The following is a 23,024-nucleotide window of genomic DNA, read 5'->3' on the forward strand; positions in this document are numbered from 1 at the left end:
AGAACGGAAGGGTTATGCTCAAGTCAAAGGACTGTTTATTTGCATTTGAGTGGGTTTTTTTCCCCAACAAGCTTTTCAGAAGCTGATTTATGAGATTTATGAGATGGGATGGGCAGTGTGGCTGGAAACATCGTTTGTTGGTTCCTGAGATATCTTCTCCTGAATAGAGGGAGAAAGTCCACAGTGCCTGGAGGGGCTGAGTGGGACGGTTGGTGTCTGCAGGGTTTGGGGTTGTTGACCATTGTGTTTGTGAGAGCTGCAGCCTTGGGGTGTGCTGAGAGGAGCTTGGGGCACCATACAGGAGCCAGGAGAGGCCAACTCAACCATGGTCTTGAGGTTGGTGAAACAGGAGGCACGAGGCATCAGGGAAAGAGAGACTCCCGAGATGTTGCACAGGAGGATGTGCCAGTGAGCTTGGTCACCAGGTGCATGTCTATCCCCCCTTAAGCCCTGACCTTGGAAAAGCAAAGGTGGTGTCTGCAGGAGCAACACGTGTCACTGCTGGAGGAGGGAGGACCACAGCATGGGCAATTCAAGCGTGCTAAGGAGAAGCATTTAGTCTTCCCTGTTTCACTCTTTGTTGCCCTTGCCGAGTCATTTCCGGCAGGTGTGCTCTCTCAGGGCTCTTGGTGGGGACGTGTGGCTTTTCTGAGTCTCTCTCACACATGCAGGAGGATTGGTCTCAGCATGCACCTCGGGTATCTCATCCTCGCTGCTTTCCTGAGGCAACCACTAGGTAAGCACTGCCTTTGACTGGAGGCTTGATTCCTCTTCCCCCCAGGAGACCCTCACCCCCTCAACAGTTCTCTGCAGGGAGCTGCTCTTGAAGTAAGGGCAAATGTTGGGAAACATCAGATCACACGGGTGGTTTTGCACCTGCTTTCTCAAGATGCAGTTGCCGATGGGAAAGAAAAATGAGACCAAGAAGCAGCTTCTCCTCTCCTGATCATCTTAGACCCCTGCCCTTCCTTTTCTCTTGCTAACCATCCACCTCTCTCTGCCTCTCTCTGCTGATCTGTCTGGGCCCAGCGTTTCACAGACATATGACTGCAGAAGCTCTTTTCTGTCTCAGCAGTACCTGTTTTCTGACGCACAGGACTTTTGAAAGGTGATGCAGGGACATGAAAGCTCTCTCATCCCACTCTCATTCTTAGGGTGTCCCAGGATCTCTCCTGGCTGGCACATGTCATGCAGCATGCCCTGGCTATCCATTCCTCCAGTGTGATTGCAATGCCAGGGCTTCCTTTTCCCTCCCTTCCCTTAACCTTGGAGCCTTTTGAGAGCACAGGGAATGGGGAGCAGGATGAAACTTCTCACAGGAGTTCCCACGTCCCTCACCCTGCTGGAGGTGTCCTGGAGCCAGCACAGGAAGGCCAGGCACTACAGGCTCTTCCCTGGAGCCTCCAGGCAGCAGGCGAGTGAGGATGGAAGACCTGGGTGAAAGCACAGCTCTCTCTGGGGGCATCCCTGTGGGAGGTTATTGGCATTACAGTGCTCTGGGATCCATGCTGAGCTGAGGTCTCAGACCTCCTGCCCAATGACACTCACCACCTTGCTGTTCCCACCCATGGGGGTCTTGCTGCAGAGCAAGACACAGGGAACTTTCTCCTCTGGCACTTTGCATCCCCTCTTGTTTTGCATCTTGGAGCCTTTCCCTGCACAGCTGCTGACCCTTGCTTTCTTCCAGGCACCATGGGGCAGACCACCGTCACCCAGCAAGAAGGACAAGTCACAGTCAAGGAGAGAGACACCTTCCAGACCACCTGCACCTACCAGATCACTAACTTTGGTGGATTGCTCTGGTACCAGCAGAGGAAAGGCCAAGCCCCACAGCTTATCTCATATCAGGCAGCAGCTGGCCCCAGGCAGAGTGGCCGTTTCACCACGTTGCTGAACACGACGGGGAAAAACAGCCTTCTCCGTCTGGAGGAAGTCGAGGTCTCTGACGCTGCCTTGTACCTCTGTGCTGTGCAAGACACCCTGGTGCAGGAAGCTTCCTTGGCTGTGCAACAAGTCAGAGGAGAGAGGGCATTGGTTTGTGTGAGGCTGAGCTTGGGGGAAGGGGCCCTCAGCTCTCCCCTGGCAGTGTCGCTTGCCCTGTACACCCAGAGCTCTGCAGGTCAAAATCCCCTTCCAGGAGAGGACAGTGTCAGTGGCTTGAGAGGAAGAAGAAGGTGGTGAATGAGTCTCAGGTTCCCTCATATTCACCGCGCGTTATGTGGTGATTCTGCCCATGGCTTTGGAGAAGTGATGGGCAATGTAGGAGGTTGGCCCTGTCTCCCACCCTCCCCTTCCTCTGGAAATGATGAAAAGTTCACTTGCGTCCTCACCTTCTCCCCCCACAACCAAAGGCAATGCCTTTCGTCCTTGGCACCACGAGACAATGTCCACCAAGAAAAGGAGTACGTGGAGGCAGAGGCTGTGATGCGGAAAGCTTTAATAACTCTGAAGAGGGAAGGGAGTTCAATTCTAGAGGAGGCTGCTGGTGCAGGGAGAGCAATAGCAGCTGCTGAAAGTCTGCGCCCGTTGCCCATGGTGGAGATCCTGCAGGACATCCGTTTGCTTGCACCGCAGAGAGAGCGGGGTCAGCAGATGCCCCAGGTTGGGTCTGGAGATCTTACGGCCCAGAAGAACAAAAGAAGACAAGAAAGAGATCGGAGGTAGTGGAAGGCAGGGGATTTAGACTTTGGCCATGTTTACAGAGGGCCTCCGCTGCCCTCCTTTGGAAGGGCAGCACTGGATGTTCAGCCTCTCTGAAATGAATGGCCAGGAGCTCCGTCCTCACTTCAGCATCAGCTGCTGGTTTTGGGGTGGTCCTTGTCCGGGCTGTCACCAGCGGCTTTAGCAGGGGGGGCACCTTCTGCCACAGTAGCGGCTGGTGATGCAGGAGAGGTCACAGCACCCGGAGTTGATGGGCACCCCGTCACAGCTGAGGATGCTGCCAACGGCAGCAGAGGTGGAGGAGCCCACAACGGTGTTCTGCGGGAAGGAGCTGAGGATGGGGCCGGGCAGGGTCACCACCACGGGAGAGGGCTGGATGACAACGGTGGAGTTCTGGCACTGCCTGACACAGGGCTCATTGCAGCTGTTGGCCAGTGGAGTCGGGCCACAGGGCTGGCAGGGCTGGCACTGGTTGTAGCAGGACATATCTCAGGTCCAGAAGTTTACCTGGGACAGAGGGCAGAGAGGAATCACAGCACAGGCACATGCGAGAAGCCGTCTGCCATGAGTCCATCAGCAAAGTCAAAGGCACCTGCTGAGCTGGGAGGTAGAAGCTGGGCAGTGAGGCCAAAGGGTTTCTGAGCCTTATCCAGACACAGTACTGCAGAGTGTCACCAGGCCCAAAGGAGCGTCTGACTATCTCTTAAAAGTTGAGCCGCCTCAGCCAAGTCCCAGACACTCTCTGAGTGAGACCTTCACCTTTCTTCCCCCTCCCATGACAAGCAGCACCATGACCCAGCATAGGGTTGAGGAGCATGCATCTGCAGGAGCAGAAAGTAACATGAGGAAAGACTTTTAGACTCACCTGGTGCCCAAGGAGAAGGACGTGAGAGAGGTGGATGAGGGAGCAAGGAGCTGGGCTGGCTTTTATGGTGGCCCTGACCTGCCCCAGGCCCAGAGGGAGCTTCTACGGAAGTGACAATTTTCTAAGGTGCTCATGAAGAACGGAAAACATCCCAGCTAATGATGTGGGCTGGGTGGTTGTTTTCCCGGATGACACCTTTTCATTTCCTGGCTTATGCCGTACCCATTCCCTCATGGAGGCTTCTTCTGAGTGCTGGGATTGAGACGCCCCAGGATTTGCAGGACAGGAATGCGACGTTGCTGGCAGAAGACTCAGTTTGGGTGCCGGATGGGTGCAGTGCAGGCAAATGATGTTGGCCTGGGGCACGCTGGTGGGGTTGCCTGTGGCCACGTTGACAGGAATGGCCCAGCTGCTCCCAGCCCTGCAATCCTTGGCTGGTCACCCAAGGGCTTCCCTGTGTGAGGACGTGCCGTGTCTTTCCTTTTCCCTCCCTCCCTCCTTCCCAACTTGCTCCAATGTTCACTTGTGGTCAGCTTCCCAGGCAGGTGGGCTGCACTGCTGGGTTTCAATCCTCTTCCTCCTAAACGTGCCCTCTGGAGAAATTTGTTGGCCTCTTTTGGCATCTTACTGTCAGGGGATTACAGGGATCACAAGGGCCCTTAATGCAAACTGTTTTTCTGAGCATGCTGGGCCCGTGAACACGTCTTCCACAAGGGTAGAAGATGACCACCTGGAAGGCACTTCTCGGTTACTGCAGCCCCCCCCAGGGCAAGAGGCGGTTGAACACAGTGAGGTTGTTTCCCTGCAGAGGCTGCCTGCTGCACTCCCAGGTCCTGAAGGAGCATTTGAGAGTCCATTTTGGTCCCCACTCAGAAATGCAGCAGGAGTTGAAGGAGGCGGAAGTTCGCCCCATGGCTTCCATGGAGCATGTCAGGCACTCACCCTGACCCTAACCCTCTGGGTGATCTTCTAAAATAGTTGTTTAACCTTAAACAAGAGCTGAACCACATTCAGGATTATGCTAGTTCCTACCAATAGGACCATACTGGTCTCAACATCCCAGGGGTTTTCAAATTTTCCAAAATTCTCAAACGCCATTGTAACTAGACTGGGGAAGAAAGGTGTCTCACCCATAGATTGGCTCTCTGAGGAGGAAGGGTGAATGGTGTAAGTATTAATAGCTTCCCACAGATGGCTCCCAAAGTATAGAGGTGACAACAATGCTGAGTGCAAACACCGGATTAGTCCCACAACCGATAATTTTATCATACCATAAGCCAGTATTGCACAATACATCAAAGCGAAAACCTTAATCTACCACCCACGGATGATAAGCAGCAGCACAGGGACTACATACAGCAAGTGAGGTGATGCATAACAGAACTCTAAAAACAAGTGCCACAACTCTAAGAACTCATAAATCAACATAGTGACCAGCGACTCTTAGACCAATGTAATAAATGCTTGTAACAAATTCATTTTAACAAGCGCTGGTTAGGGTTGTCATTATCTCAACCCTTCGAGCCCCACATTAGGCACCAAAAGGACTGTCGTGGTTTAACCTCAGCCAGCAACTAAGCACCAGGCAGCCGCTCACTCACTTCCCCCCCACCCCAGTGGGATGGGGGAGGAAATCGGGAAAAGAAGTAAACTCATGGGTTGAGATAAGAACAGTTTAATAGAACAGAAAGGAAGAAACTAATAATGATAATGGTAACACTAATAAAATGACAATAGAAATACTAAAAAGGATTGGAATATGCAAGTGATGCACAATGCAATTGCTCACCACCCGCCAACAGATGGCCTGTTAGTTCCTGAGCAGCGATCCCCCCGCCTCCACTCCTCCCAGTTTATATACTAGACGTGATGTCCCATGGTACAGAACACCCCGTTGGCCAGTTTGGGTCAGCTGCCCTGGCTGTGTCCTGTGCCAATTTCTTGTGCCCCTCCAGCTTTCTCTCTGGCTGGGCATGAGAAGCTGAAAAATCCTTGACTTTATGCTAAACATTACTTAGCAACAACTGAAAACATCAGTGTGTTATCAACATTCTTCTCACACCGAACTCAAAAACATAGCACTGTACCAGCTACTAGGAAGACAATTATCTATCCCAGCTGAAACCAGGACACAGGGCCTGTAGTGACAGAAGGGGTAATGGTTTTAAAGTGAAAAAGGATAGACTTAGATTGGACATAAGGAAGAAATCTTTTTTTATTAGGGTGGTGAGACTCTGGAACAGGTTGCCCAGAGACATTGTGGACGCCCCATCCTTGGAATTTTTCAAGGTCAGGTTGGACAGGACTTTGAGCAACATGAAAACTGAGCAGAGCGCAGTAGTGATGGAACCAGAACTGACTCCAGTATGCAACAGTCCAACGGTGCACACCATCCTCCTGCTGCATCCAATGTCACCTGCTCGTCACGCCACACTGAAGCCCAATCCTGCTCTGCCAACTAAGAGGACTTTATGCCGTCCCTTCTGCCCAGAAGACTGGCATGACAGATGGAGCCCAGAGTTGGGAACTAAATGAACTCAATGAACTTCTTATGGACATGACCCATAAACTAAAGGAATGATCTCTCTCTGTGTGTATACACATACATCTCTCTCTCTCTCTCTCTTATAGGAAGGAAAAAGCGGTGACGATTGACCAGGATGTAACTGAAGGTATGGGAACTAAGCATGATGTCAATGGTATGGAATAAGGGGTGGATACTGTCCTGGTTTCAGCTGGGATAGAGTTAATTGTCTTCCTAGTAGCTGGTACAGTGCTATGTTTTTGAGTTCAGTGTGAGAACTCTCCTTCCCAACAGAGGAAGATAGCTCCTGCTTTTCCAGAAGAAAACAAGAGAGGAGTGGAAAAGTCCCTGGAGACTCCTAAGGACTACTTGTTGCTTAGGAAGTGCCTGATAATGTGCATGCATGGTATTGGAAGAATGCACAAGTTCTTCCCGGTTAAGTAGGGCAGCACAAGCATTTTTCTTCCTGGGAAAACCAGGGAAGTTTTGTATACAAAGGAGATGTCATTAAGGGGTCCAGTCTGTTTGATTTAGTCCAATGTGTCCTTCAGTCTTGTGGCCCATCTAGCCTGAGAACACCTAGAGACTGGAATGTTTTTATGGAAACCTATGATGAATGCCCCATCTTCTGTCATAGGACCACAACCAGGTTCTCTGGGGACAACTAAAAGTAACCGAGGAGGGCTGAGAAGCACTACACACAGCACCCTATGAAGTTTACTGTTGAAACTAAAATATTCATAGAATCATGGAATCATAGCATGGTTTAGGTTGGAAGGGACCTTTAAAAGGTAATCTAGTCCAACCCCTTCTGCCATGGAGGGGTTTGTATTCACAAAATCTTCAAACTGTTTTGTCTGTTAGTGTCCACTTAAAAAACATGGGGTGAGGTGGGACAGGCTGGGCTGGGCTGAGCTTGAAGAGCACACACTCAGCCTTGCAGTTGGGTTGTAAGTTTTATTTACAGAATACATTTCTGATAATTGCTGCAAGCAATGCTGGTCTGGGTCTTCTAAAACATACTTTGAGTAGCTGTGGTCATGGGGAAAGATCTATCTTCATATTTTTCAAAACACATCAGCATCTGATCATTTTGTACTAGATTGTTGGAATACAGTTTTAAAACCTGTTTAAAAGGTAATCTGTTGTTACAGTGATGTAGAAAAAAGACACTGTGATAGCCACACGTGTCCTGGGTTTGGCTGGAACAGAGTTAATTTTCACAAGAAGCTGGGAGGGGACACAGCAAGGATAGGTGGCCCGACTTAGCCAAGAGGATATTTGGTACCACATGATGTCATGCTCAGTATATAAACTGGGGGAGTTGGCCGCGGGGAGGGGGGATTTTGGGCTCAGGAACGGACAGGGCATGGGGTTCCAGGTGGTGAGCAATTGCATTGTGCATCGCTTGCTTCGTATATTCTTCTATCAGTATTATTGTTTTTATTATTTCTTCTCTCCTCGTGTTGTCCTAGTAAACTGTCCTTATCTCAGCCCACAAGGTTTTTCTCTTTTTCTTCCGAACCTCCTCTGCATCCCACCAGGGGGGAGGAGTGAGCAAGTGGCCATGTGATGCTTAGTTGCTGGCTGTGCCTAAACCACGACAGCAGTCCACGGAGAGGTATACTGCAGTTGCTTCCTCTGCAAAGCACTATCCATAGCATTGTGTTTTAAAAAGGCCATGACGCCTTCAGGAAAGAGAGCACTCTTTGGAGGGTAAGCACATGAGTCAAAAAACTCTGTGTAGTGCTGGTGTGCCAAGAGAAGTGCTAGCCGGTGCTCTCCAGGCTGGTTATGAGGATGTGTATTCACCACCACGCTCACGGGTCTTGGATAAGCATGGGCCCGAGGGAGACGGTTGCTCGGGTAAACACCTAGAAATGTTTGCCTGGTGTAGGGCTCTGCTGAGAACAAACAAGAGCTTGGTCCACCTCAGACTTCTGTCTGAGACAGGAGATAATTCTACCCCCAAAGCATCTACCGATCATTGCCGTAATTTAGGCAAGAGATGTGTAGGGGGTCTCAGTCCCAGGGTCAGAGCTAGTGCTGGGGCTCAGACCAAGGCCAGACTCAAGAGAGGACAAGGTGAAGGCTCCAGCCAGCGACTGCCGTGGACTATCTAGGAGCCTGGCCAGGCCAGGAGGATAACAGTAGCCCAAGCCAGACACAAGCACAGATAGGGCAGAGCTGGGCAGGCCTGCACTAGGCCAGAGCTCTCATAGAGACGGCGGGCCAGGAACCGAGCCAGAGCTGGGACCCATGGTTGCACTGGGTCTAGGTAGGCTTGGTCCTGATGCTCATTGTCCCTGTGTTACCACCTAATTCAGCACTGCCTCCCACAGAACCCAGCCTGGGGACAGCTGCCCCCCGTCCTCACCCCACGTAGGAATCACTCTGTCCCCTGTGCTGGTCCTGTGGTGTTGGTGGTGTGTGAGGTCTGTGTGAGGGCAAACCCCCACACCACAGGGTCCCAGAGTCTGCAGCTGTGGGAAGGCCTTGGCCTGCATGTAGGGAGCAGGGGTGCCGCACAGAGCACAAGGGCCACTTCAGCCTCAGGGCTCTGGGAATGCTGAAGGAACTTGGTGCCTGGGGGAAGGCACTCCGACATGTGTCCTACGGTTGCACTGGTGTGTGCCCTGTGCCGTTCAGGGACAGGTCACGGATGCTGCTGATTGCAGAATCAGGTCCCACTGTCACTGCCATGTCTTCCCAGAGCTGGGGATATCTCCTCTCACATGGCACCTTTCCAGACCAGAGTTGGGTTGTGGCACTTGTGAGGCTGTAGAGTTCCTGGGCCTGAAGAAAGCTGCTCCTTGCTGGGGGAACACAAGGCACCAAAGAGCATCCATGTGTGATTGACCACCAGTCACTGTCTTGGGCCTGCCTTCACCCAAGGGGGTGGTTGGTTCACAGGGACAGGGGACTCCAGTGTGTGGCCTGCTGTAGCTGATACCAATACTAACTTGTGAACACCTCAGCCCTACACATGTAGGCAAGAGGTGGGCCATGCCAGATGCTGTGCTGAAGGGTGATAGGGCTGCACAGGGAAGCTGTCCCTGCTGCCCATGCCCAGGCGTGCTGGCCATGACCCCTCGATTGGCTGATGGAGCGAAGGAGCGGGCAGAGTAGGGACTGTGGGCCATCCCCAAGGCTATTTACCCCTTCCCAATTCCTGCCATCCTTTGGCAACATTGTCTTCTGAGCCTCCTTGCCCAGCACAGCTCCAGCCAAAGCAAGAGGAGCACTCTTCCCCAAGAGCTTGTGGGACTGCTGACATCCCTGGGACTACCCACATGCCCACAGTAATTCTCCTGAGGACAGCAGTTGTCAGGATTCCTGTTCACATGACATGCTCCAGGGCCAAGGGAGTATTTCTGAGCAGAGTCGCAGCAAGGCAAGGCGTGATGGTCATTGGCTGTGGAGTAACTAGGGTTGTCTCGCTCAGCTTCAAGAGGCCTTGCCCGAAAGAGGACTCGCTGCAGTGTGTCCCACCCTCCAATGCCTCTAGGAGTGAGGAAGGGTCCCCCTCTGCCCCCACCAAATTCCCCTCCAAAGCAATGGCTTTGACCCTCAGCAGTCAGTAGGCAGCTGGAAAGAGCACCCAAGGGGCACAGGTAGGGTTGCAGCAATTTTTTAATGACTCTAAAGAGGGAAATGGGGTCACTCCAAGGGGAGGCCCCCAGTGCAGGAAGGAGCAGGAGCAGCCAAGAATCTGTTCCCCTTTTCCTGTGGCAGAGTTGCCACCGGCCATCTGTTGACCTGCCTGGCAAAAGGGAGACAGCCTAGCAGGTCACTCCAGGCTGGTTTCTGGGGTCCTCAGAGCAGGCTTTGAGGGGAGCACAAGACAACAAAGAAAAGAGAGAAAAAGGGTGAGTGGAAGAGAGGAAAGGTAGACATTGGCCATGTTTTCAGAGAGCCCAGGCTTGTCCCTTCCACGCTGCCCTTGCAGGGCAAGCCAGAGGTGACCAGCTAGTCTGAAAACAACAGCATGAATTTTGATCCTCTGTCCAGCAGCATCTTCTGGGTTCCTAGGAGTCCTTATCGGAGGCCATTGCCAGCATCTTTAGCAGGGGGGGCACCTTCTACCGCAGTAGCGGCTGGTGATGCAGGAGAGGTCACAGCACCCAGAGTTGATGGGCACTCCGTCACAGCTGAGGATGCTGCCAACAGCAGCGGAGGTGGAGGAGCCCACAACGGTGTTCTGCGGGAAGGAGCTGAGGATGGGGCCGGGCAGGGTCACCACCACGGGAGAGGGCTCAATGACGACGGTGGAGTTCTGGCACTGCCTGACACAGGGCTCATTGCAGCTGTTGGCCAGCGGGGTCGGGCCGCAGGGCTGGCAGGGCTGGCACTGGTCACAGCAGGACATGTCGTGGGGCTGGAGGTGTACCTGGGAGAGAGGGCAGGGAGGAAGCAAAACATGGGGAGGCGTGAGGAGCATTCTGTCACCACACCACGAGGGAGCCAAAGAAGATGCAGGGCCGGGAGATGGAGGCTGTGCAGAGATGTCTGAGGGCTTCTTGGCCTCGTCCTGCCAGGGCCCAGAAAGAGCCACGAGCTCCCATGCGGCTACTGCCTAGCCCTGAGTCCAGAAGGCACCTGAGTACAGCCTCAGCCTCCCTCCATGTCTAACCTTCTCCCCACTTCCCTCTCCCGTGACAAGCAGCCCCATGATGTGGCATAGAACCAAGCTGGTGTCAGCTGAGAGGCCCGTTGAGGTGAGACCTGCCTTTAGAGAAAGCAGAGAAGGAGAAGGGGGTTGAGACTCACCTGACTTCCAAGGAGATGGAGGCAAGAGAAGTGGATGAGAGAGTGAGGAGCTGGGCTGGCTTTTATCATGGACCCTTGCTGCCCCAGGCTGCCAGAGGCATCCCTTGCAGAGGTGATTCTTTTCTGACAAGCTCATCTTGAATGCAAAACGTCTCACCTAATGCTATAGGCTGTGTTTTGGCTCCCTGAATTGCTGTCGTTTCATTTCCTGCTTTAGGCCAGGCACATTCCCCAGTGACGGCATCTTTTGTGTGACAGGATGAGAGGCCCAAGCATTTCCGGAGCAAAACACGTCAGCGTGGGCAGAGGACTCAGCTCACATGCTGGAGGAGTCCCGTAAAGGACACTCAAGGTAGACTAAACAGCTGGCTTAGACTACACACACACACACATCCAGACCTCTAGTCATCTAGAGCTAATTGAGAAGGCTCAAGACACCCCAAGAGAGGCTGTCTACACTATCCAGAGCCACCACGCAAGTCTTGGACTTGACAGAGTCAGGGGGAAGACTGATCTGCAGTGGGTGAGAGTGGGAGGTGCAGTTGATGAGAGTAATGTGCCCAGCTTGAAACCATTTCACCCCCACAAAAGCCCTTTCCCTGCTATCTGTCTGTCCCTGAGTAGCGTGGACGTGGCTATGGGGTTTAGCCATGGGCTGGAGGTGCTTGTAGGCTCTGGTAGGACAGCCTGTGGGTTCACTTCTGATCGCATGATGAAGCAAGCCATGCGCACGTGACCAGGTATGCAGGCCTTGCTGTGAGCTTATGCTAGCTGGGCAGTTCAGAGGCCACGACTGGTCAATTACAGGATCAGTGTCTCCAGAAAGATGACTTGTCTCGTTTACCATGGATGTCTGCTTTGGGACAGCATAAGTGCCGTGTGTGAGCTGATGTCTCTTCAGTGACTGTGGGAAGAGTCTGTAGAATCTTTTAGAGCAGGTCCAGAGGAGGCCCATGAAAATGATCAGAGGGATGGAACACCTCTCCTATGAGGGAAAGCTGAGAGAAGTGCAGTTGTTCAGCCTGGAGAGGAGGAGGCTCTGGGGAGACCTTCTTGCGGCCTTCCGATACTTAAAGGAGACTTATAAGGAAGAGAGAGAAAGACTGTTTACCAGGGCCTGTAGGGACAAGATAAGGGGCAATGGCTTTAAACTGAAAGAGGGTAGGTTTAGATTGGACGCAAGGAAGAAATTTTTTCCCCCAGTGTTAAATGCTGCGTGTGACATCATATGGTATGGAATATCCCTTGGGTCAGTTGGGATCAGCTGTCCCGGCTGTGTCCTCTCCCAACTTCTTGTGCATCCCCAGCCTCCTCACTGGACGGGTGGTGTGAGAGGCAGAAAAGGCCTTGATGCTGCGTAAGCACTGCTCAGCAATAAAGAAAACAACCCTGAATTATCAACACTGTTTTCAGCACAAATCCAAAGCATAGCCCCATACCAGCTACTATGAAGAAAATTAACCCTGTCCAGGCCAAAACCAGCACAGCCTGCTCCACACCTCCTGCTCAAGAAGAGGAGGCAGATGACGCCACCTTCAGGCAGTTGGGGAAAGCCTCACCATCATAGGCCCTGGGAACCACGGGTGGGTTTTAGCACCTCAGCATCTGCCTCAGGGGCAAAACGGCCGGGCACAAGCAAACCAGGAAATGTCCTGCTCCTCCACACAGCTGTACACACACAAAAGCACACCCATACACACACCTGTGCCCACACAATGATGTACATGCAGACCGGTCACACACATTCATGCTCTCCTGCCCTCCCCCCGCAAAGAAGTCCCATGTTACAAGGAAAAGAAGAAAAATCCTCCAGTGCTAGAAGGTCCCAGCGGACCTTGGTGATCTCCTCAAGGGTCTGGGACCAGCCCCTGCCCTTGCAAAGGGAGCGGTGGCACAGTGACACACTCATGTGGCAGCAGAAGGGTGTGTGTCTGGGACAAGGCAGACTCCCCTCTGGCTACAGACACTGAGGCTGGGACATCAGAAGTGATGTAGTAGGGAACCTGTCTCTAGACTCACTTTAAGGTAAATGCCCTCTCTTCCAAAGGCAGAGAAGTGCAGACGCAACCTTACATTACAGAGCAGCTGGAAAAAACGGTTTGGCTACCCTGTGATTTTCCATGCATTCTTTTTCTTTTTTCCCCAGTTTGAATTGATGTGCTGGCCTTGTTTCTTCTTGTCTTTTGCATGCAGGTGCAGGTGGTGTAGTTGCCTGTAGTGAGAGGGAGCTGCCTGCAGCCTCCTCTGTTAACCTTGAGCTGTCTGAGTTGATCTTGCAGCCAAGATAGGCAAAAGAGTTTCTGCACAAAATAACAATACAAGAGTCATGACAGTGTATTTGCTTTACCTGGCAAGGTTTCGGGACTAAAGGGCTGCAACGGTGGCTTCTGTGAGAAGATGGCAGAAAGAGCCAGTAGCAGCCGCCTCCAGGATGGACCCGCTGCTGGCCAAAGCTGAGCCCGTCAGCAACATTGGTAGTGCCTCTGTGATAACATATTTAAGAAAGGGGAAAAAGCAGTGTGCAGCAGCCAGAGGAGGAGTGAGAAAAGTGACAGCAACGACTCTGCAGACACCAAGGTCAGTGAAGACGGAAGGGGAGGAGGTGCTGCAGGAGCCACAGCAGAGATACCCCTGCAGCCCTGCAGAAGACAATGGTGACACAGCTTGTCCCCTGGCAACCCATGGAGGACTACGATGGAGCGGATATCCACTCTGCAGCCCACAGAGAACCTCGTAGCAAAGCAGGTGGAGATGGCCTGAAGGAAGTTGCAGCCTGTGGAGAACCCACACTGCAGCAGGCTTCTGGTAGAAACTGTGGCCCATGGAGAGGGGCCCACACAGGAGCAGGTTTTCTAGCAGGACGTGTGGCCCCACGGGCGACCCACACTGGAGAAGCCCATTCCTGAAGGACTGCAGCCCATGGAAAGGCCCCATGCTTGAGCAGTTCATGAAGAATGGCAGCCCATGGGAAGGCCCCATGTTGGAGAAGTTTGTGAAGGACTGTGTCTTGTGGGTGGGACCCCATCCTGGAGCAGGGGAAGGGCATGAGGAGGAAGGAGCGGCAGAGATGAAGCAGTATGAACTGACCGCAACCCCCATGCCCCATCACCCTGTGCTGTTTGGGGGAAGGAAGTGGAAGAGTTAGGTAGGAGTGAAGTTGAGCCTGGCCAGAAGGGAGGGGTGGGGGCAATTTGCTTCTAGGTTTGTTTCATTTTTCACTATCCTACTCTCTTGCAGTTAATTGGCAATAAATCAAATTAATTTCCCCAAGTCAAGTCTGGTTTTCCCATGACAGCAATTGGTAAGTAATCTCCTTGTCCTTATCTTGACCCACAAGCCTTTCATCGTATTTCGCCCCCCCGTCCTGTTGATGGAGGGGACTGAAAGAGCGGCTTGGTGGGCACCTGGCAGCCAGCCAAGGTCAATCTGCCTCAGACACATAAAGCAAAGAGAGGAAGCATAGAAGAGCAGTGTTGTTATGGCTGGAAGTACCAGAGATGTCCTGTCCCCCTTGTCCCATGCCCTGTAAAACAACGGTGGCAGAGAGATCACTAAACAGCCCAGTTCCTTGTGTGGTGTAGAAGAGAAGCAGGAGCTTTGGTGTGGCTGGAGGGCAGGGGCATCCAGCACTTCATGCTTGACGCTGCATGGCATGCGGTGAGGGGAAGCAGTCATGTGAGGCTCCATCCACATAATGGTTCTGCATGAGATAAAAGAAAGGAAGGATTTTCATGGACAACTTGGAAGGTGGAGTAGCAGCTATGGGCCATCCCAAGGGCTGTTCCCTTCTTTAGCCCTCTTCCCATTCCACAAAGCAAATCGTCTTTCGGAACTCAACACCACCCCCTGTCAGACTAGTGCAGCTCCAACCATAGCAAGAGGAACACTCTTCCTCAAGAGGTCATGTGGCTGCTGACCCCTGAGGGCCTCCTGCCTTTCTGGATGTTTGTGGGCAGAGGCACAGCAGGGCAAGGCCTGATCGTCACAGGCAGCAGAGCAGCCAGGGATGACTTCCTCAGCTCCATGAGAGAGTGCCCCAAAGAGGATCCACTGCAGGGTGTGGAGCCTCTCATTCCTCTGTGGATGGAGAAGAGTCTCCTTGTGCTCTCACCTCCCCCATCCACCCCACAGCAACATCCTTCTGCTTTGGCCGCTTGGCGAGTGTCCACAGGGGGAAGGACCACAGGGAGGCAAGGCTTGAATGCAGCAGAGCTTTAATGAGTCAAAAGAGGGCAACGAGTTCACTCCAAGTGGAGGACAGAAGTGCAGGGAGTGCTGGGGACAGCCGAGAGTCTGGAGTCCTTGGCCACGGGGAAGTTCCTGCATCATGCCTGCCCCGTGGAGGGAGAGGAGACAGATGGTCCCTACCAGGTTGGTGTTGGGGAGACGGTGTGGGCAAGGGGATAGGCAGCAAAAAGAAAAGGGAAAGGCAGGCAAAACCATTCAGGTATACTGAAAACAGCATCCAAAAGGCGGATCCTCTGCCCAGCACCATGTTCTGAGTTCCTCAAAGTGTCACCCTGGGGCTTTTGCAGCATCTTTATCTGGAGATGGGGCACCTCCTGCCTAGTAGCGTCTGGAAATGCCAGAGAGGTCACAGCACCCGGAGTTGATTGGCACTCCATCACAGCTGAGGATCCTGCCAACAGCAGCGGAGGTGGAGGAGCCCACAACGGTGTTCTGCGGGAAGGAGCTGAGGATGGGGCCGGGCAGGGTCACCACCACAGCCGGGGGCTCAATGACGACGGTGGAGTTCTGGCACTGCCTGACACAGGGCTCGTTGCAGCTGTTGGCCAGCGGGGTCGGGCCGCAGGGCCGGCATGGCAGGCACTGGTTGTAGCAGGACATGTCGTGGGGCTGGAGGTGCACCTGGGAGAGAAGCAGGGAGGAAGTAGAGCACAAGGGTGACTGAGGAGCAGCCTGGTTACCCTGTCACAAAGGAGCCAAGGCCAATAATGAGTGGGGAGCTGGAGGCTCGGCCAGAAGACACGCAGTCTTCATTGCCCTACAAAGAACTGCCTGACCCAGGGAGACTCTCTCCTAATTCCTAAACCAAAACACCCCTCGACCATGTCCCAGCCTCCCTCTAAGTGGTCCTTCTCCCTGCTTCCCCCTCTCAGGACAAGAAGATCCAAACCCCAGCACAGGCCAGAGCCAGTATCAACAGAGAGGTCCATCGAGGAGAGATCTCACTTTGGAAGAGAAGGAGAAGGGGCTTCAGACTCACCTGGTTCCCAAGGAGAAGGAGGCAAGAGGAGTGGATGAGAGAGCAGGGACTTGGGCTGACTTTTATACCTGCCCTTCATTGCTGCAGGACCAGAGGCACCCTTTGCAGAGGTAACAATTTTCTGACAAGCTCATCTTCAATGCAAACCATCGCAGCTAATGATATGGGCTGCGCTTTAGTTTCCTGCACTGCTGCCTTTTCATTTCCAGATTTGTTCCATGCCCATTCCCCAAAGAAGGCTTCTTCTGAGCAGCGGGATGAAAGGCCCAGGATTTTTAAGGCAGGAATGCAGCAGTGCAGGCAGAAGACGCAGCTCAAGCGCTGGACAGGTCCAGAGCAGGCAAGTGACATTAGCCTGGCTCACCCTGTTGGGGCTGTTTGAAGTGTCATTCTCAGGAAGGAGCTCCAGCAATGCTCAGCTGGACGTCATAGGCTCCCGTGCATGAGGACGTGCCATGTCCTGGTCTTTCCTTCCCTCCTCAGCTCAACCTGATGGTCCATTCTTGTTCTTGCCTCCCCAGGTGTGTGCGTTGTGCTCCTAGGTTTTGACCCCCTCCTGCCTAACACTGCCCAGTCCCCAGGGGTCCTCAGCACGGTCCATGGTTCATGGTGTTCTTGCGTGTGTTCTTGTCTTGTGTGTACTTGTAAGCAGCCGGCTTTGTGTGGATGCACGTCGGAGCATATTTATGTGTACAATCCCAAGCTGGTGTGCATAAGCCTGTGTCTGTGTGTCCTTGTGTGTCCCTCATCACGAGGGAATATGCTGCTCATGGCAGGGACACTCTCCACTGCTTTCTCCAGGAGCACCGCAGAGCAGCAGGTTCCCAGGGTCAGGAGGAGCCTGAGTGCAGCTGAGTGGTGATGGCACCAGACTGCTAGAGAACTGTCCAGGGAAGAGGCACTGAAATGCAGCCACTGTCTCCTGAGCCCTCCTTTCCCTGCCCCTCCAAAGCTCACGCTCCGCTGCTGCTGATTTCAGGCCCCAACAAGGATGGTTTCACACCAGTTCTGATCCACAGTTTAATTCAGTGGAAACAATACTGGGAATACCTCAGCATGGCTGGCAGTGCTCTCTGCCTGCCTCTCCAGGCCAGGACACAGCAGCTCTCCCCAGCGCAAGAGTTCAAAAGGATGGGGATTGCTTTCTGGGGAAGGAGAAAGGCTGAGGAATCCTGCTGACCTTGCGCTGGCCATCCCTGAGTGGATCTGCTTCCAGTGCAGGGTCATTGGTGTCTGGGGTGGTGCACGACCACTCTCATGTCCGTGTCAAGGCCAAATGTACTTGTGCAGTTCGTCGGCCTGGTGCTGTGTCAGGCAGGGACTGAGACCTTGGATCAAACAGGTACTGAATGAAAGGAACACGGATCCTGATATCCCTGTGCTGTGAGTGGAAGGACAGACCCTGTGGCCTGCACAGGAAAGGCAAAGAACTGGTGACTGCTTTGGACTTCAGCCCACAAGGACCTTCCTGCCCCACACTGGAATCTCAGTCTGAGAGCCCAGCAACCGCCCCTGGGAAGGAAGGGGCATTGGATTCGAGACCGCATCCCCCAAAGCCAGCTGCTGTCCCACAGGGGTGTCCAGAACAGACCCTCTTTCTGACAAGGGCTGTGCACAGTGGGTAAATTTTCTGAGCCCATCTCCCTGCCTGAATGGCTGTCAGCCTGAGGCCAGGACCATCTTGGACTCAGCGCAGTCAAGTGCAGTCACGGGCTTTCCCCCTTCCCTTTAGTGACCTCGGTGAGATCAGTGCCAGGCAGCTCTGCTGGGAGAGCTCAGCCAGGGCTGATTCCCCTCCTCGTGGGTCTGCTTTTGAGCTGAGGCTCTACTGCATCTGAGCGCCAGACTCATTGCTTCCTCGTCAGGTAACAGGCACCGTGGAAAAAGGGAAGGGCAGGGGAGGTGTGTACCTAGAGTTTAGCAAGACCTTTGACAGCCTCTCCCGTACTTCCTTGATGACCAAATTGGAGACGCATGGGTTCAGTTAGAGGATGGCAAGGTGGGTGGAAAAATGGCTGCACTGCCAGGCTCAGAGAGTTGTGACCACGGTGCAAAGCCCAGCTGGCCAACACTTATGAGTGGGGTGTAGTAGTCGGGATCAGCAGTAGGACCAATACTCTTTAATGTTGTCAGGAGTGTTATGAGTGGGAACTCCCAGCAAGTCTGCGGATAACACCCAGCAGGGGGAATGGGCCGTAACTGTCAGACACGGCTCCTGTTTAGAGGACCTGGACAGGCTGGAGAAATGGGCTGACTGGACCCTCAAGAAGGCCAGACAGAGCAAGGGCAAAATTTTGCATCTGAGGGAGAAACCAGCCTAGGCAGTCATGCTTGCTGGCAGCTGCCTGCCTCGGAAGCAGATCCATAGAAAAGGACGTGGGGCTTTAGGAGAGACCCAGCTGAACATGAGACAGCAGCGTGCCTTTGCAGCAAACAGGACCAAGTGCATCCTGAGCTGTGTCAGTCAAAGTGTTGCCAGCAGGTCCAGGAAGGTGACCCTGCCCCTCTGGCCCTTGAGAGACCACAGCTGGAGTACTGCATCCAGGTTGGGGCTCCCTGGTCCAAGAAGGATATTGACATACTGAAGCGAGCCCAACAAAGACCACCAAGTCAGTTAGGGGGGCTGACAAACATGACATGCGAGGAGAGGCTGAGAGACGTCAGCCTGCTCCTCTTGGACAAGACACGTCTCAGGGGACACCTTCTTGTGGTCTAAAACTACTTTTTTGGAGGAAATGGAGAAAATGAACCTAGGCTCTGGAAGTGCTCTGCAGCAGGACTAGAGGCAATGAACAGCTGCTGGAACATGGGGAGTTCCAGTGAAGCAACAGGCTACAGGAAAGAATGAGAACAGGAATGGATTACCCTGGGAGTTTCTGTAATATTCATCATGGAGTAGCCTGATCCAACATGAACTGTTCCAAGAGTTGATCCGTATGACCTCTGCAGGTGCCTTCCGACCTGCGTTCTGACTCAGTGATTCCCCCTCTCCCCTGCCCCGAACCCTGCACGGCCATGGGCACATGTGTCCTCCCAGCCCCTTGGCCACAGCACAACTTTCAGGCACTGTGCCGGGAGTGCAGAGAGGCAGCTGAAGGGAGGGAGGCTCTCAGCCTCCTCCCTGCCAGCCGCAGGAAACCAGTGGCTGCTGCTGGCAGCCCCTGAGCTCGGAGACAGCTCCGGGAAGCGGGTCCATCTCCTGGGTCAGGGCCCTGCTGCTGTGCCAGGCTGCTGCTGGCGCTGCGCGGGCTGCTTCTTGCTGGGGAGGTGTCCTTGCCGGAGGAGCGGGAGAGGGCATTGCCCAGGAGACAAAGTGGTGCCCGTGCAGAGCCCCTGCGCCCTCGCAGCCCGGGCGAGACCCCGAGCGGCGCCGGCGCAGGGCTCAGCCCCGGGGCGGAGCTGGCGGAGGCGGCGGAGAGGAGGCGCCGCGGCCGGAGCAGAGAGCCGGGGCTGGCGGGGGGCAGCGAGGCGCGGGCGGCGGAGCGGCGGGATGCGGCGGTGCCGGGGCGCGGCGCTGGCGGCGCTGGCCGCGGTGCTCCTGGGTGCGCGGGGCTGGCGGGGGTGCACGGGGGCGGGGGCTGTGCCCGGGCTGTTCCTCTCCTTCTTCAGCGTGTCCTTCCCCCTGCCTGCCTCTCTGCCATCCCTCGTCCCCCTTCCAAACCCTCCGAGCGCTCGCTTCCTCTTCTCCCTATTTTGCCATCACCTCTGGGGGTACAAGCCTGCTTGCATGTACGCCTGCCTTTCCAGGCACCTGCTCTTTCCCCCGTGCATTTGGCAGGTCTTACTGCCCTGACTGTAGCCCTCTGCCCTTCACTGTAACAACCCGTCTCCCCATCTACTCTTCCTCTCCCCATCCATCCATCCACGCACCCAGCTTTTGACCAATCTCTCCGTGCACCTAGCATCGTTAAGCCCTCTTCCTACCCCGAGACCCCTCTCTCATCTCTCCGTTTCCTTCATGTCTGTTAGGTACAAGTTTGCTTTCCTGCACCACACCGTTATTGCATACATCCTCTCGTCCCCTTTGCATTCAGCATTTGTTCTTCTTCTGAATTCAACCCTTCATCCTTTGCTGCAACACAGCCAACTCTCCTGTCTCCTCTCCCTCTCTCCATCCATCCGTCCATCCGTTCATCCCTGCACCCGACTTTCATTCTAACTCTGCATGCAGCAATTTCACATTCCCTCCCAGACTTCTCCCCTTGCTCCACACACCTGCCCCAGGACCACTCTCCATCCCTGTTGATGGGCACGCGTCGCCATCCGTTCCAGTCCAGCTCTGTCTCACTGCCACTGTTCCTGACTGTTTCTCTGGGAAAAGAGCCACCAGAGCTGCGCGATCTTTGGTGATCTTTGGTCTTTCCTTCTCCTTTCTCGGCAGTGGCTGTGGCCAGAGCCCAGGTGCAGCAGGAGGCGTCGGCAGAGACCACCGAGGGCACCGCCATCAGCATCAACTGCTCACACCCCAACAAACAGTTCACTGAGTATATCCACTGGTACCGTCAGCTCCCAGGCCGAGGCCCCGCATTCCTCGGGAGCACTCTTAAAGACTCCAAAGAGCTGCCGGACCTGCCGGGGCGGCTGTCGGTGGCGGCAGACCGCCGGTCCAGCGCCCTGCGGCTCGCCTGGCCCCGGCGCGGGGACGCGGCCGTGTATTACTGCGCCCTGAGAGACACGGGGAGAGGAGCCGGGGCTGCGGCCGGGCACGAACCGCCGCGGGCGGGGCCGGGCCTGCGGGGCGGGGCCGGGGGGACAGCCCCGGGCGGGTCCGCCAGGGGGCGCTGCCGCTCCGCCCGCCGGCACCGCCTCGCCCCGCCAGGCCCCGCCCAGCCCCGCCCGGCCCCGCCCAGCGGGCCCCGGGGCGCTTCCCCTGCCACCGGGCATTGTCATCAGCATCAGCACTGCCACCGGCGTCAAGCATCGCCATCGCAATCGGCATCCAGCTTCTTCTAGAATCATAGAATCATTTAGGTTGGAAAAGACCTTCAAGATCATCGAGTCCAACCATTAACCATGCCCACTAAACCATGTCCTGAAGTACCCTGTCCGCTCGCTTTTTGAATATCTCCAGGGATGGTGACTCAACCACCTCCCTGGGCAGCACATTCTTCCGAGCTTCTCCATTGTTTCCCACCACGGGATCTCTTCCGGTCCTCGGAAGCCATCCCGCAGAGTCAGGAGTTGGAGCCCAACACAGACACGAGACAATGACGTAGGGGTGACTGAAACCCTCAGGCTTTCTCCATAGGTCCCAGACGATGAGGCTGTTGTAGAGGATTTGGCTCCACACCAAATGCAGAGCCTTTTGGTGTGCAGGCGAAGTCCCAGAGGTGGGATGAAAGCTTGGACACGCCTGGTGTCCCAGACACATTGGGGGCTCAAGGGGTGCCAAGGTCATGTCTCAGAGGCAGTCAGAAAGAGAATTGCTATGTTTCCCAAAGGGGTCGAAGGTCTGAGGTTTGCTGAAGCTGAAAGCCGTCCACTGACCAGAAAGGTTTCTGTAGAGCTGGTCCCCAGGGAAGCCTGCATGGCTCTAGTAGCTCACTCAGCTGTTCAAGGTCCATGCTCCCGGGCTGCAGAAGCAGAGAGGAAAACCTGGTTTCTGCAACGGCAGAGGCCCCTGTCCTGAACTGGCAAAGGACGCCTTCTCCAGGCATTCCTTGGATGGGCTTCCAACAGGCCAGGTTGCATGCTTGCCTCAGTGGTGGTGTCTGGGAGCCCAGGGCAGCACAAGCAGCTGTGCCCTTGTAGGAAATCAGACCAACTGCACTCTGAGATGTCTTTTTAAAAGGGTAGCCAGCCGGGGAAGTGATCCTTCTCCTCTGTCACTCATGAGGCCATGCCTGGGGTCTTTTTATTTCTCACTTCTTTTTGACCCTGAAAATTCTCAAGTATTCTCAAGTGGAATGCACTGTTCACAGCTATTTTACAGGCTCTGGCCTTGGAAATTTTCCAGGCATGACAGGCACAGCCCTGAGCAGCCTGATCTAATGAGACCTGCTCTGAGCGTGGACTTGGAGTGGGTGATCTGCAGAGGACCTGTCCAACCTAAATTGTGCTATGGTAAGAGTAAAAATAGTGTGGCTACAAGGCTTTGTTAAAGGCTACAAGGAAGGCGAGGTCAAATGCAGATCCTACTTGTATTGAGGAAACCGAGAACGGAAGGGTTATGCTCAAGTGAAAGGACTGTTTATTTGCATTTGAGTGGGTTTTTTTTCCCCAACAAGCTTTTCAGAAGCTGATTTATGAGATTTATGAGATGGGATGGGCAGTGTGGCTGGAAACATCGTTTGTTGTTTCCTGAGATATCTTCTCCTGAAGAGAGGGAGAAAGTCCACAGTGCCTGGAGGGGCTGAGTGGGACGGTTGGTGTCTGCAGGGTTTGGGGTTGTTGACCATTGTGTTTGTGAGAGCTGCAGCCTTGGGGTGTGCTGAGAGGAGCTTGGGGCACCATACAGGAGCCAGGAGAGGCCAACTCAACCGTGGTCTTGAGGTTGGTGAAACAGGAGGCACGAGGCATCAGGGAAAGAGAGACTCCCGAGATGTTGCACAGGAGGATGTGCCAGTGAGCTTGGTCACCAGGTGCATGTCTATCCCCCCTTAAGCCCTGACCTTGGAAAAGCAAAGGTGGCGTCTGCAGGAGCAACACATGTCACTGCTGGAGGAGGGAGGACCACAGCATGGGCAATTCAAGCGTGCTAAGGAGAAGCATTTTGTCCTCCCTGTTTCACTCTTTGTTGCCCTTGCCGGGTCATTTCCGGCAGGTGTGCTCTCTCAGGGCTCTTGGTGGGGACGTGTGGCTTTTCTGAGTCTCTCTCACACATGCAGGAGGATTGGTCTCAGCATGCACCTCGGGTATCTCATCCTCGCTGCTTTCCTGAGGCAACCACTAGGTAAGCACTGCCTTTGACTGGAGGCTTGATTCCTCTTCCCCCCAGGAGACCCTCACCCCCTCAACAGTTCTCTGCAGGGAGCTGC

At 54.3% G+C, this 23,024-nt stretch overlaps 2 protein-coding genes and 1 pseudogene across 2 annotated transcripts; all 3 read right to left on the reverse strand.

Annotated features, from left to right (window-relative positions):
* Positions 1–2,432: 2,432 nt before the first annotated feature.
* LOC138686034 (feather keratin Cos2-3-like) lies at positions 2,433–4,200 on the reverse strand (annotated as a pseudogene).
* Positions 4,201–10,113: 5,913 nt separating this feature from the next.
* Positions 10,114–10,920, reverse strand: LOC138686035 (feather keratin Cos1-1/Cos1-3/Cos2-1-like). The gene is made up of 2 exons (XM_069786846.1): positions 10,821–10,920; positions 10,114–10,440 (listed from the first exon to the last, which is right to left on the reverse strand). Exons 1-2 carry the CDS (start codon positions 10,887–10,889, stop codon positions 10,114–10,116), a joined length of 396 nt encoding a protein of 131 aa, XP_069642947.1. The 5' UTR covers positions 10,890–10,920.
* Positions 10,921–15,386: 4,466 nt separating this feature from the next.
* LOC138685825 (feather keratin Cos2-3-like) lies at positions 15,387–20,441 on the reverse strand. Its single transcript, XM_069786174.1, has 2 exons — positions 20,263–20,441; positions 15,387–15,689 (listed from the first exon to the last, which is right to left on the reverse strand). Exons 1-2 carry the CDS (start codon positions 20,308–20,310, stop codon positions 15,387–15,389), a joined length of 351 nt encoding a protein of 116 aa, XP_069642275.1. The 5' UTR covers positions 20,311–20,441.
* Positions 20,442–23,024: the final 2,583 nt, after the last annotated feature.

The sequence above is a fragment of the Haliaeetus albicilla genome, chromosome 7, assembly GCF_947461875.1.
Source record: "Haliaeetus albicilla chromosome 7, bHalAlb1.1, whole genome shotgun sequence".
Lineage (NCBI taxonomy): Eukaryota > Metazoa > Chordata > Aves > Accipitriformes > Accipitridae > Haliaeetus > Haliaeetus albicilla.